This window comes from Panulirus ornatus, chromosome 58 (genome assembly GCF_036320965.1).
Source record: "Panulirus ornatus isolate Po-2019 chromosome 58, ASM3632096v1, whole genome shotgun sequence".
Taxonomy (NCBI): Eukaryota; Metazoa; Arthropoda; class Malacostraca; order Decapoda; family Palinuridae; genus Panulirus; species Panulirus ornatus.
Window position 1 is genome coordinate 13,091,414 of NC_092281.1, and position 14,526 is coordinate 13,105,939.

At 39.0% G+C, this 14,526-nt stretch overlaps 1 protein-coding gene across 4 annotated transcripts in view; it reads right to left on the reverse strand.

Annotated features, from left to right (window-relative positions):
- LOC139766534 (branched-chain alpha-ketoacid dehydrogenase kinase-like) overlaps positions 1 to 13,938 on the reverse strand; it is a 37,442-nt gene extending 23,504 nt beyond the window's left edge. The window contains exons 1-6 of one of the 4 annotated variants that reach the window (XR_011716914.1): positions 13,292 to 13,920; positions 8,997 to 9,067; positions 2,513 to 2,624; positions 1,563 to 1,676; positions 698 to 850; positions 247 to 403 (exon numbers count right to left, since the gene is read on the reverse strand). Coding sequence is in view for 2 of the 4 variants with exons in the window: in XM_071695311.1 (XP_071551412.1) it covers positions 247 to 403; positions 698 to 850; positions 1,563 to 1,676; positions 2,513 to 2,623; positions 8,999 to 9,067; positions 13,292 to 13,585 (898 nt within the window). In the remaining 2 variants the exon portion in view is untranslated. Of the gene's footprint in view, positions 1 to 246; positions 404 to 697; positions 851 to 1,562; positions 1,677 to 2,512; positions 2,625 to 8,996; positions 9,068 to 13,291 lie in introns of all 4 variants that reach the window. The other 3 variants (XR_011716915.1, XM_071695311.1, XM_071695312.1) reach the window with 3 other exon arrangements.
- Between the last annotated feature and the right edge of the window lie 588 nt (positions 13,939 to 14,526).

The following is a 14,526-nucleotide window of genomic DNA, read 5'->3' on the forward strand; positions in this document are numbered from 1 at the left end:
TCTCCCATGATCATAATTTCATGGAAAGTCAATGCCAAGTTAATTACCTACAACATAAAACATACTCGAGATAGATTGAAGATCTAATAAGATATGGAAGAACGTTAGGAACATAATAATCTATCAATGAATACAGCACTATTCATGCAATTATACTACCATACATAGAGAACGAAATCTAAATAAGATATTGTGGGATATACCTACAGCTATGTGTAACTTACTTTTTTCAATGGCATTACTTACATTCAATATATGGAAAGATAGCATTGACATGGCCAGATAGCTTCAACTGTGGAACTCGCCCATACTTGTGGACAGCAACACGAGACACAAATTGACAGCTTCGCTCTATTACTTCCTTTAGCTTCATTCCAACATTGATTATCCCAACATAGTTTGGCTGTAAGTAAAGAACTGAAACTACTTAAAAGTACTGCTTACCAGTACTGACTCTTTTTTCAAATGAAGCTTTGGTGAATCATTTAAAGGAAAATGTAAACACACAGTAATCATACGCATTTGCTATGAAATTTTGGTATCTACCGTGTTTTCAAGGAAAAGCTACATTTCATGCTAATGACCAAACATATTTGCCAATGCCAAAAACACATAGAATTGAAATATCTTTCCCTAAGTTTTAGCTTGTGACAAAGTATGTGGAATAAAAATGGTAAGATCTCAGTCGCATAATCACCTTATTTTCCCTCAGCGCAAGGTGATGCATAGCAAGCATACGGATTCCAAGGCGAGAAGTAAGACTCTTATCCAAAAACCGAGCCACCAACTCTTCATTCTCAATGTGACGACGACACTCTCTAAAACCTGCAGCTAACTGTGTCACAACATCCTGAAAATCAAAGGGGTAGTTCATGCATTCAAATATCCTTCAAACAACCCTAAATCAATTTGCATTTCATATGAAGTATATAATCAAAAATGATTTATGGTATGGAAGCTGTTCTTTGTAAACAGCGATCTCACAGTGAAAACAATGCACAGTTAGTGCATAGGTATAGAATGGTTCAAAGTATTTGCAGATGACACAGTTATAATGGCAGACTCCCGAGAGATAGTCCAAATGCTGGTCACTGGGACTGGAAGTGCATGGCAAGGAAAATGTCAAGAGTTAATGTGAACTAAATTAAGACAATGAGGTGCAGCAGAGAGTTGAGACAAGATGATTTAAAAGGAAGGGGAGTGTTTTAGATACCAGGGAGTGGAAATGACAACAGAAAGAACCATGGAGACTGAATGAGCCACAATATGAAAGTGGCATAAGTCCTTGGTGCATTAATATCCAATATAAGGTCATCAAATACAACAGAACAACAGATGGGTGGATAAGCAATATTCTGATAGGTGGTTAAGAAATACCCTAATGGATGGATAATAGTATTGTAATATTAATGGGTGGATATGTAATATCCTAATACTTATCAGTGGATATGCAATGTCCTAATACACATAGGTGGATAAGTAATGTGCTAATATTAACAGGAGGGTAAGTAATATCTTAATCTAAAATGAAAATTCTGTACTTAAATGAGGTCAGGTATCACCTTGTGGTCATCTAGAAGCTCACCCAGCTTCCTACTGAAGTTCACCTCATCCTCCCGAGTTCTAACAGGTGGAAAGTTGTTCAAGATGTTAAACGCTCGAATGTACATTTCATGCTGCAACGAAAAATGTAAAACTTTTGAATGTTTCTGCACATTTCATTTATCTAAAATAAATGCAAAATTTACAAAACTTTTTAATTATTTACTTAACTAAATGAATATGCATAAAATTCTGAATTCATAACAATTCTTAACTGAAAAAACAAAACAAGATTTATTTTACTATTCTAATTCTAAAGGCCTTCACCTACAATATAAAGGAGTAAATCAGGTAGATTTTCCTCTAAAATCTTTAAAGACAATACTCATGCTGTTTTTCCCTCAGTTACCTTAATACTTCCAACTTCCCAGATAGTAATGAATGAACTACTCAAGTAAACATCTATTATCAGCTAAGACCTCTCTATATGTGACATTCATTATTCTTTGATAACTCTCATTCCACAGTTTTGCATGTGGCCTAAAAGTGTTTATGTATACCTTATGATCTGAATCGCTTCTATAAAATATATGAGTCAGCTATTGCACAAATGTATTTGCTGCCAAGTCCTTAAAACAGACAGTAGTGTTTTCAAATTCAGGCAGGTTTAAATTCTATGCTATTTAAGACTGCCTCAGTGTTAACTCCAGCAACAATAAATTACTGTATTGATATCTATCTACCATACCTACATTCACTGTACTTAGTGCTCAATGGAATGTTTTCCTACCAATTCTGATGCATTGATGATAATCCTTCAAATCCACTTGTCAAAACAAACTCTAAATAACCTTCCACAAAAATCACTTTTCTTGCATGGCTAACATAACTTATGGTACCTATAGCTACCACTAGTATAATGCAAGTATGAGAGCTATCTATAGGTGAAAAAATACACTGACATACTTACCACTCCTAATATAATAGGATTACAGCCAACAATGAAGGGTAGACTTCGAAATCCTATTATTCGTTTAGCAATCCGAACTGGTAACTCCCTCTGTAAATACTGGGCACTTTTCTGTAACGGGAGTAGGTTATGCAAAAATGTCAATAAATAAAAATAATATACTACTGTATAAAAGATTTTCAACATTATTTTCTAAACTATTTGGAATGGTCAACTCATTCTCTATATAAACATTTTCTTTCACTCCATTTTCCCAGTAAATGTACCTAACTGTTCCTCCTTAAAATCTTCAGTTCCCCTCTACTAAACACATAACTCATATAATTTCCTTGGTGGTTTTCCTTACAACAGGAAATATTTCAGTCATATACTGGCCCTAGCTCATCCTGTAAGCCATGCAGTACAATGGAAGAACTGAAGTAAAGAAGTTGTAGTCAATTTTTTCCTTTTCTTTTCACTATGGCCACACCACAGCTCCATCTGGTGATTTATAACTCTGCAAACTTTACCTATTCCTGTAGTGACTAATGCCCATTCTTCTTTGCAACGGTTTACTAATTTTCTCTCTATGCTTCCCTATTTTCATTCTGTATAAAGGTTAACTCCCTTCCCAGAGCAACTCCTACTCTTTTCATCAACTTTTTAATGAAACAATCATTTGACAATTGCTTCTCTCATCTGAGTGTAAAAGTAATGAGCAATATTCCTCAACGCATTTCAAGCAATGCTCTCAGGCCCTCAGTTGAACTGTGTTGTATAGATTCATCTATATGTTAATTGAAAAAAAACTTTTCATATTTAGGGCATATGACATGTTTTCACACAGCTTGTTCAGGAATACTACACCATCAAACATACCCATCTTTGGGCACTACTGGGCTCTGCTTGTTATTATACAATGAGTGGAAAATCATCTTAGGTGAGGCTGTATCATCGTCAGTTGATGAAAGGGAGTAAAGTCTTGTTGAGAATTTCTCACTCTAACAGAGTCCATTATTTCCCACCTTCTGATTGTAGTGCAGCCTCAAAGCTGCAGAAACTTCATAAAAAGGGTACTGGGGTTATATACAACAATAATATTATATTCATCTTTGCTCTCCTACATAGACCTTAATACATCCACAACCTTTTCCCCCATAAGCACTCCATGGTTCACTTCAACTCACATAATTCCATCCAATGTCCACTCCCAACCATCTACTGCAATCCATCTCCTTTGGGTTCTTCCTGCTTAAACTCACACTCAAACTAACCTGTCTCATTCCCCTGCTAAACTTAATAACTTTACTATTATTCTCATTAACCCTCCACTTCCTTTTATCACAAACACTACCAAACTCAAGACACCAGCTTCTGCAGTTTCATGGCTGAGTCTTCCACCAGAATCTAGCCATTTCCAAACAGATCTGAATCACCTCCCAGTATTCCTCCACCTCAAGCATGCAGTAAACCCATCATCCTCTCCAAGATCATTGCATTTACCCACTTACCACCCAATCCAAAAACAGATCAAAAACCCAAGGTGACATCACACATCCTTGACACAAACCCACCTTCCACTGGTAGCACTCCTCCTCCTCCCACTTACACGCATGCCTTACTCTCCTGATGAAAATTCCTCACTGCTTCCAACTGCTTTCCTACCACACCATCTATCTATAGCATCTTTAATAAAGGCAAACAAGTCAACTCTTGTCATATGCTTTTTCCAGATCCATAAACGAATGTTTCCAATATTTCATTTTTTTCAAAGCAAATGCCTGGTTAAAACATTCTCAACAACTCCTGAAACCACAATGCTCATTCCCAATCTTTTGCTCTGTGCATACCACCAACTTCTTAATCATTACTCTCCTAAAACTTACCAGGTATACTCAACAGACTTACACATATGTAATTCATGCATTCAGTTGTCCCCCTTGCCTTTAAATAACAGCACTACAAAGGCATTCTTCATGCCCATAGGAAACTTACAGTGGAACATACAAACATGGAAAATCCTGAGTAACCAATCAAAAATCATGTCACTCCTTTTCTTCAGAAATTCAACTGTAATCTCATCCACTCAAGCCACAATATATCTTATACAAGACATTTACCACCTATTTTCTTTTTACCAAAGCACTCATCATAACTCTCTTGTTCCACATACATCCTTGTCCTAAGCACCCTAACATCCACCACTCTATCACCTGTCCTAAGCACCCCAACATCCACCCCTCTATCACCTGACACTTACCAGTTCTTTAAAATACTTGCTATATTTCCTCTTTACCTCCTCTTTGCCTGTGATCATTTCCCTTACCTGCTATCCTCACAGATGTTCCCATTTGACTTCTTGTTCTCCTTAACTATCAACCTTCTTCCAAAAATTTTCTTATTCCCTCTAAAGTGTGCCAATACTCTTTCACACAATCTCTCATATGCCAACTGTTTCAGCCCATGCACCATCCTCTTGATCTCCAGCAGCTTTCTCTTGTACATCTCCCAATCACTTGCACTTCTTCCATCCTCTTTCACTTGTAATTCAACTTCCTCATCCCACCACTCACAACCTTTCCCAAACACTAACATACCACCTCTGCATACCACATATTTCACCTACATGTGCAAGCACTGCTTCCCTTAATACTTTTCATTCATCCCCTACTTCCCTAGTTTCAGTGTCACTCATGTTTAACCACTCTTCCCTTAATGTCTCTTGGTACCTCGGCACACAAGCCTCTTTTCCAAGGTCGATCCCTTTCACCACCCTCTTCCCACCCAAGTCATTTCCTCTTTTCGTCAAAAAATTACAAACTTTCACATGTGCCTCTTCCAAGAAGTGATAAGACATATTAACTGTCCCTCTCAACACAATCACATCCAACAGTCAACTAATTCATTCTCGAAGAAAATCTAATCTATGCAACATCCTTCAATACATCCTTCTCTCTCATTACAACATTTGTGATTATCTTAATCCTTCTATTAAGCAAACTCAACAACAACTTACATTAATCATAACCTTGATCATGACATTCATTCATTCATCTATGCTAAGTTCACTGTCATTTACGACACATAACCAATATGCCAATTAAACAAATCTAATGTACTTATCATTATCTTTCATAACCTATTTAGTCTTTTGACTGCATTTTCAAAATTCATCTTAAAAAAAAATCTCTTCTGTTCTTGAGAATTTCAATATAAACAGCAACACTGGCATATCACAATAACCACTAAATGAAGTATAATTAATGAATTTATTCATCAAGACACCACATACTGAAGATTGACTACCATACCACATACTGATGATTCACTATAATTCTACTGAAAGCACGTGATGCATAGAGATCAATATAGTGCAGATCTATTATGTACTTCAACCCACTACTACATTTTTAGGTTTTAAATCAGCATATCTTGCTTAACAGTACAATTCCCAGATAATGGAAGTCAAAACTGCATCACCAAAAATACGGCAAGCTATATGTGCAAAAGAAATCATTAGCTGTACAACAGTATGATTATTATGAAAGGTGCCATTATTCCAGCAAACAAAGGATAAAAAAGTGTTTTAATTTCATGACATTAAGATGCACAAAGCAGTGCCCCTAACAAGGCTGTGCAGCTACTGTGTATTCTGAGTACAAGACTTCATTCCCAACAAAACAGACATTATTGTTGACATTGTTTGCCACAGTGATGGAAAGGACAGATGTAACAGGTAAATTATACTTTGTAATCCACTAGCTTCAGTGTCTGTACTGTGAAGGTCTGGTGTCAAAAGGTCAAGATCAAATAAGATGTCCATCTAGACATGTATGTCTATGAAGCACCAAGCATAAGCTACAGTATCACAATTTCTGACATATTAACTGTTTAGACAAGCTTTATGTAAATATTCCAAGATCTTATCTAGGTCCCTAATAAGTTAGAAACCCTCTCTGAGCAATGCTTTGGGCTCATTACAGACGGACGAAGCTGTTATCGGCACTGACCACCTGGAATATGAAAAAACTATTAGATTTCTACTTTCTGTAAGAGCTGCCAGTTAAAAGAAGAAACTGTAAGAAAAGCTCACAAATGAAGATCTTGTTGCATCTGAAAATTTTCAAAGTTACGACCAGTGACATTTCTCAATCACCGTATAGTAACTGCATGTAGATTTACATAAAGCCCTTAAGTCTCTAGCACACTAATTTCATCTAATCATAACCTTTCCAAAAACAAGAACATAAAACCCTTTCATCTTAACAAATTTGGAAAGGGTCAACTCATTACAGCTTAGAAAATGAGATTTCATATTTCATTTTAAATTCTAAGTATATTTACAAAATCAAACTTACAAAGAGAAAATGCAATCCTTCATTCCATTCTTATATAGAAATAAGCAACTTCTTCAGGGCAGCACGTCTACTCCAAGGTATTTTTTTTTTTTTTTTTTTTTTTTTTTTTATACTTTGTCGCTGTCTCCCGCGTTTGCGAGGTAGCGCAAGGAAACAGACGAAAGAAATGGCCCAACCCCCCCCCCATACACATGTACATACACACGTCCACACACGCAAATATACATACCTACACAGCTTTCCATGGTTTACCCCAGACGCTTCACATGCCTTGCTTCAATCCACTGACAGCACGTCAACCCCTGTATACCACATGACTCCAATTCACTCTATTTCTTGCCCTCCTTTCACCCTCCTGCATGTTCAGGCCCCGATCACACAAAATCTTTTTCACTCCATCTTTCCACCTCCAATTTGGTCTCCCTCTTCTCCTCGTTCCCTCCACCTCCGACACATATATCCTCTTGGTCAATCTCTCCTCACTCATTCTCTCCATGTGCCCAAACCATTTCAAAACACCCTCTTCTGCTCTCTCAACCACGCTCTTTTTATTTCCACACATCTCTCTTACCCTTACGTTACTTACTCGATCAAACCACCTCACACCACACATTGTCCTCAAACATCTCATTTCCAGCACATCCATCCTCCTGCGCACATCTCTATCCATAGCCCACGCCTCGCAACCATACAACATTGTTGGAACCACTATTCCCTCAAACATACCCATTTTTGCTTTCCGAGATAATGTTCTCGACTTCCACACATTTTTCAAGGCTCCCAAAATTTTCGCCCCCTCCCCCACCCTATGATCCACTTCCGCTTCCATGGTTCCATCCGCTGACAGATCCACTCCCAGATATCTAAAACACTTCACTTCCTCCAGTTTTTCTCCATTCAAACTCACCTCCCAATTGACTTGACCCTCACCCCTACTGTACCTAATAACCTTGCTCTTATTCACATTTACTCTCAACTTTCTTCTTCCACAAGGTATTAAACATCCATAACCTTCAGGGTACCTCGTTTATCAAAGGGAATTAGGAATCCCTGACTTTCACCGTACCAAGACTACCCTAAGGTATCTAGCATCCCTGACCTTCAGGGTACCAAGTCTTCCCCAAGTATTTTGCATCTCTGACCTTTGGATACTAAGTCTACCCTAGGATACTGGGCATCCCTGACCTTTTGACAACATGCAGGTTTGGGGACCCTAGAATTATAAAATTCACACAAAAGGTGCAATTATGTCCTTGATCCACCCTAAGTAAGCTATGTACCTAATCCACCCAAAGTAATGCACATCCCAGATCCATCCCAATTAATGTAAGTACCTGAAGCACCCCAAGTATATATGTATCTGATCTCTCCCAAGTAATGCATATATCTAATCCACCCAAAGTGATATGTACCTGATCTATCCTAAGTAAAGTAAGTACGCAATCTGCCTCAGGTATTGTGTGTGCCCAGTCCAACCCAAGTAATGCATATACCTGACTTACTCTTAAGTAATTTATGTGCCTGATCCATAATAAGTAATGTAAATTCAAGCCACCCCAAGTAATGTATGTTTTTGTTTGCTTTTCATGTTAGCTGGGACAGCATGGACACCTGAGGCCTAATCAAGGAATCTTATTAACACTATATATATATATATATATATATATATATATATATATATATATATATATATATATATATATTTTTTTTTTCACACTATTCGCCATTTCCCGCGATAACGAGGTAGCGTTAAGAACAGAGGACTGGGCCTTTGAGGGAATATCCCCCCCCATATATATATATATATATATATATATATATATATATATATATATATATATATATATATATATATATATATATTTTGAGTAGTAATGTAATAACACCTTCCTGTTTTAATGAATACTGGTGCATCTGACTGAAGGAAACAGACACACCAAAAATAATACACACAAAAAGATATAAGTTAATGTAAGTTCTTTTGTGGTACTTACTCCTTTTTATTCACTGATGATAATACAAACTTACAAAAGGCGACTTTTCACTTGTGGAATACCCACATGCAAGCAGAGTCCAATAGTGCCTAAGTTAAAATATACACATATGAATGGATACAGAAATTACAAATTCAAATCAAGGTTATACTTACAAGAGTTGTGGCCTCATCGTCTGTCCTGCCATGATATAAAATGGCTGATGGTGTCAATCTCACTGTCTTCTGGAAAAAAATATACATATACATATATATTGCAATGTTTGATCTGAGTACTGTGTGTTGACTGAACATCACCACAGCCAAAATCAAATGAATGCTGCTTCAGCATGGAAAACATTCTGCCCACAGGAAGACATCATCACATTGCACAATGGCATTATATAAGCACAACAGAGTGACACTGTGCCTTCTACAACATACCATTACCTTAACATATCAGCACTTGTATAGGCATGACAGGGGAGACATTGTGTACACTGGAACAGACCACCACACCATCATGTTAACATAATAGTACTGTATTGGCAAATCAGGTCACAGAGTGAAACAGCATTGAAAGATAAATCAATAACATGACAATATATGGTAACCATGAATGGGAGTAATTTAAGATCTTGATGCATTCAATTCTCATCAGCAATCATCATACATCAGCCAGGGGTTTGGGATTCAAGCAGTTTCCCTCTTTTCCATGCATTAATCACCTCTCCAGTAAAGAAGTAGATCAACTTATTCATCACCACTTTGCCATGACCTGCCAGAACCTTCTCTCACTTTGAAACCACCTGCCTCCCAGCCTTCCTTCCAGCCCAAATATTCCCTTCATCAGAAAAAAATACTTGAAGCTACCATATAATTACACTCACCAACTGACTTACCTATGAAACTATAAAACGAATTTTTTTAAGCTGGCTAAACCCTTCTCCCCATCACCAATGCATAATTATAAAGCCCAACTGATCAGAAGACTTCATATATCTCCCATATAACAAAGTCAACAACCCTACAATTTCTCAGCGAGTTACAAACCATTGCCATCACCCTAATCCCCAACTTATACATACTGCAAACTCCACAGAATCTTACCAGCCTGGAAATATAAAGATCTCTACCACCCACTCCCTCATCAGTTTCCTATATTCTATCTATCACAACCAAGAGAGATACAAGACATCTCACTTTCAATGACTTAACTGGAACTTTCAACCATAATAATCATCAACAATCAATCAACAATGGGTAGCAGAGAAGTCTAGGTCTGGTACAGGGGCAGAGTGCATGGGCATGTTAACTTGCTAGCATGCATGAGTAGCGAGTGGGGAACCTCACTATATAGCTCTCAAGGTCAAACATCATAGCACAGTCTGAAATAGTCAAACAATGGATCAGCTTCACTCATAGTGAGCCACCACACACATCATGCTACCAAAGTGTCAGGCACTGTGGCCTAAGGTCTGAGACAAGGTTAAACAATGGGTAAAATGGCTCACGATCAAGTCCGAGGTCACCACACACACCATACCACCTTAAGATCAGGCCTAGGGTCTGAGACATGGTCAAGCAAGAGATCAAAATCAGGCCACAACAGATCATTCATATCATACCTCAGCCTATCTCCTGCCACCAACCTCTCTATGCTAACCTACCCCAAGAGGGTATGGTTATTACTGGTATATTCCAGCTCTTCCTTCAATAATATCTTGGAGAATCACACTGGCCATTCTGAGAAATAAAAAAGTATCAATAATACACTTTGGTCACTACACCTAAAGAAGCAAATATAGCTGAGGTCTAAACAAGGGAAACAATGGTGCAACAAGAATTAAGACAGCATGGTTACATGGAAGTGCTAAAGGTATAAAATTTGCCAACCTTGGAAGAGAGAAGAGTGAGGGGTGACCTGATCCCAATCTTCAAATTTTCAAAATGGGTCAATGACATGGGAGTGTACAACTCTACAGATGTAGGGATAGAGCAACAAAAGGATAAAACATGAAACTGAGCAAGAAAGTTGTTAACAAAGATGTAAAGTTCTTTTATAGTATATAAGTGGTGGATGAATGGAACAGAAGTACTTAGAAAATTATTAACACAAACAGCATACATGAATTTGAAGAGTTGTATAACAAGTATGATACAGAACGCTCAAGAAATGAGGCCCCACAAGTGTAAAACACACTCCCCGTACAATACATACTGGTATTTATGCACATGCACTTGCAATGGGAAAGGAGATTGACCAGTCTTTACACAGTCCATAGAAAGCAGGCTCTAAAACCTCGTCTTACATGATCAACCATCCCAAGACCTTCCCATCTCAATACTTACTCCTCAGTTATACTGCCCTCACCCTAAAAAGGCACAAACATAACACCACAAATCTTTACCTGTGGTCACACCCAGTGGCAGCAGTCAACTTCCTGGGTAACAAAGGAGCCCTAAAAAGTATCATGAGACAGGAGGGTAAGGTGAGTATATAATTGTGTGTGTGTTTAATTTTTTCCATACATATTCACTATTTCTTATGTCAGCAAAGTAATATCAAGAATAGTTGACAGCCTTAAAGGGAAAAATCCTCACTCAGTCCGCTCATCTGTTCCTTTTTTTTTTGGAAAAGTAAAACTGGAGGGGAGGATTTCCAGCCCCCACTTCCACCCCTTTTAGTTGCCTTCTATGACGCGCAGGGTATACAGTGGCAGTATTCTTTCTCCTCTATCCCCATACATACATATACTTGTCCCCTCACCCTTCCTGAGATTCTCTCCTGTTTCCGTGGTTTCATTCACTACCCTGACCACTCCCAAGTACATGAAACACTTCACATCTTCCAAATTTTCTCCATTCAAACTCACACTCCAACTAACTTGTCCCTCTACACTACTAAACCCAACTACCTCGCTTTTATTCACAATTACTAAATTTCTTCCTTTCATACACTCCCCTAAACTCGTCACCAAATTTTGCAATTTCTCACTTGAATCTGTTGTGTTATGTCATCAGCAAACAGCAGCTGAGTTCCCAGTTCCCCTCATCACCTACAGACTGCATACTCACCCCTCTCTCCAAGAATCTTACATTTACCTCACTCATCACCCCAACCATAAACAAATTAAACCACCGCACACATACCCCTCAAGCAGACCAACCTTCGCCTAGAACCACTCATTCTCCAATCATCCTAATTGTGTGTGTATATATATATATATATATGTATATATATATATATATGTATATATATATATATATATATATATATATATATATATATATATATATATATATAATGACTGGAGAGTAAGTGGTTCCTGGAGAAGGTTGATCTGCAGCAGGTTGGTTGGTTGGTTTGTGTGTGTGAAAGGATGGAGTGAAAAAGATTTTGAGCAATCGGGGCCTGAACATACAGGAGGGTGAAAGGCGTGCAAGGAATATAGTGAATTGTGGTATACCGAGGTCGACGTGCTGTCAGTGGATTGAACCAGGGTATGTGAAGCGTCTGGGGTAAACCATGGAAATATTTGTGGGGTCTTGATGTGGAAAGGGAGCTGTGATTTCGGTGCATTACACATGACAGCTAGAGACTGAGTGTGAACGAATGTGGCCTTTGTCGTATTTTCCTAGCACTACCTCACGGGAGGGGGGATTTAAAGTGCGGCGGGGTGGCGATAGGAATGGATGAAGGCAGAAAGTATGAATATGTACATGTTTATATACGTATATATCTGCGTATGTATATATGTGTATACGTTGAAATGTATAGGTGTGTATATGTGCATGTGTGGGTGTGTATGTACATACATGTGTATGTGGGTGGGTTGGGCCATTCTTTCGTGTTAACTTGCATTACCTTGCTAATGCAGGAGACAGCGACAAAGTATATATATATATATATATATATATATATATATATATATATATATATATATATAAAGAACAGGATGTCTTGCAAGTAATGACTCATAAACAAGATTGCCTCTTACCTTTAGTTCAACAAATTCTTAAATTCCATTCACAGTTTTATAAACATACATATTAATGAATATGGAGTACTCATGGGAATGTTAAAAATTCTGAACATTAGTTGAATTAAAAATAAAGAGGTGAAATCTGCATATGAGTCAGGACTTAACTTATGTATGGATTCTGTGTTGTTAAACAGGGACTGTTATATTTCCATGGGATGAATTAGGTATAGCTCGGTTATCAAGCTGTTGTCGGGCGAGATATGATGATGGATATTTTGTGAAGCCATGCCATGGGCAGGCACCTGAGGTCATATCCAGTGTGACACTTCAACCTACATCTCATACGGTCTTTCTCTTCGTATGGAAGCATGCCATGTTCATGAGTAAATAACGCATGTGACCTGACCCAGGTCTGACACAAGGGTCCCCCTCCCCTGAATACCACACAGGAAGGTGTACCATAAGTGTTCCTCCGTCGTCTTACCTTCTGAGCAGCGGCTTCGATGGCAGGTTGGTTGTAGAAGGCGGCGACGGTGCGTGCCCTTTCCCTCTCCGAGGTGTGGGAGGCCCTTACTTTATATTCTACCCGGTCTGAGCTCAGGAAGGACGTGGGCTTCTCCCGTTCCGATGTGTGGGAGGCCTTGGCCCGATATAAAACCCCGTCCGAGCACAGGAAGGACGTGGACCGCTGGAGGGGGAAGGCCGCCCTTGTTAGCCCCCTCTGGCTCCTCCAGTGGCCCGGGTTCAGGGCCCTTGCCGCAGACACCACCAGCGACATGTTGCACTGCGTGGAATAAAAGCTAAACGCCGCCTCTCACCGCCAACGTCAACATGCCACTTTCACCCGAGAACTCTGGCAAAGTTCCCTTGGAGGTACCACGTCTTTATTACACGCACTTGTCGCTAACCCTATAACACCTTCTCGGTCCTTCCCATCCCTTTTCTCTCTCTCCACCCTAATGTGTACTTCACCTGGTTTATCCCCGAGAAACCCCACACAGATCAGACACAGCTAGGAATGAGGGATCCTCACAATGAACACAAAGGCGGCCATCATCATTGGCCTCCACTTCCCCACTGAACTGGTCCACCGGTGACCGGATTCCACCCCAGGGGCCCGACCAGCCCTTCTCAATGGGGGGAGGGGGGGGGGGCTTTCACGCGCCAGACTTGAAATATTTTGTTGATAAACATGACACCAAAGGGAAGAGGTATTATAGCATTACCACCTTCATCTTTTCTTCATCCCTCTACAAGGCGATCATCATGCACGGAATAATATATTACGTATGCATAACTTTTGTCAAGTGCCTAACGTGCATTAATTATTGTTTATCATCTGTAGATATACCTTCAGAACCGTCCTACAGCCCACATGAAACTGGCGTCATAACCGGCAGACGTGAAGGTCACATTACCTCACGGATGTCTCAATCACCGGGAAGCCAGAATTAACCCTCCAAGTAGAAGGGCCGCCAAGAGATGTGACACAGGCCTTATGGATGGAGAGTAGGCCAAAGGGACCACGTGACGATGGGGAAAGCAGAAGCTACCTATTATGAAGTCTGAAAATCACCCAGTATCAAATATATATAAACTAGAAGTGTTATATCCTAAATGTAACATATCAAATCAGTAATGAATACGTCTGATTAGTCTTATGTAATCTGCACAGCAACACTAGCTTGCTTATGCACTGACTCCCGTAAGATGACTTGT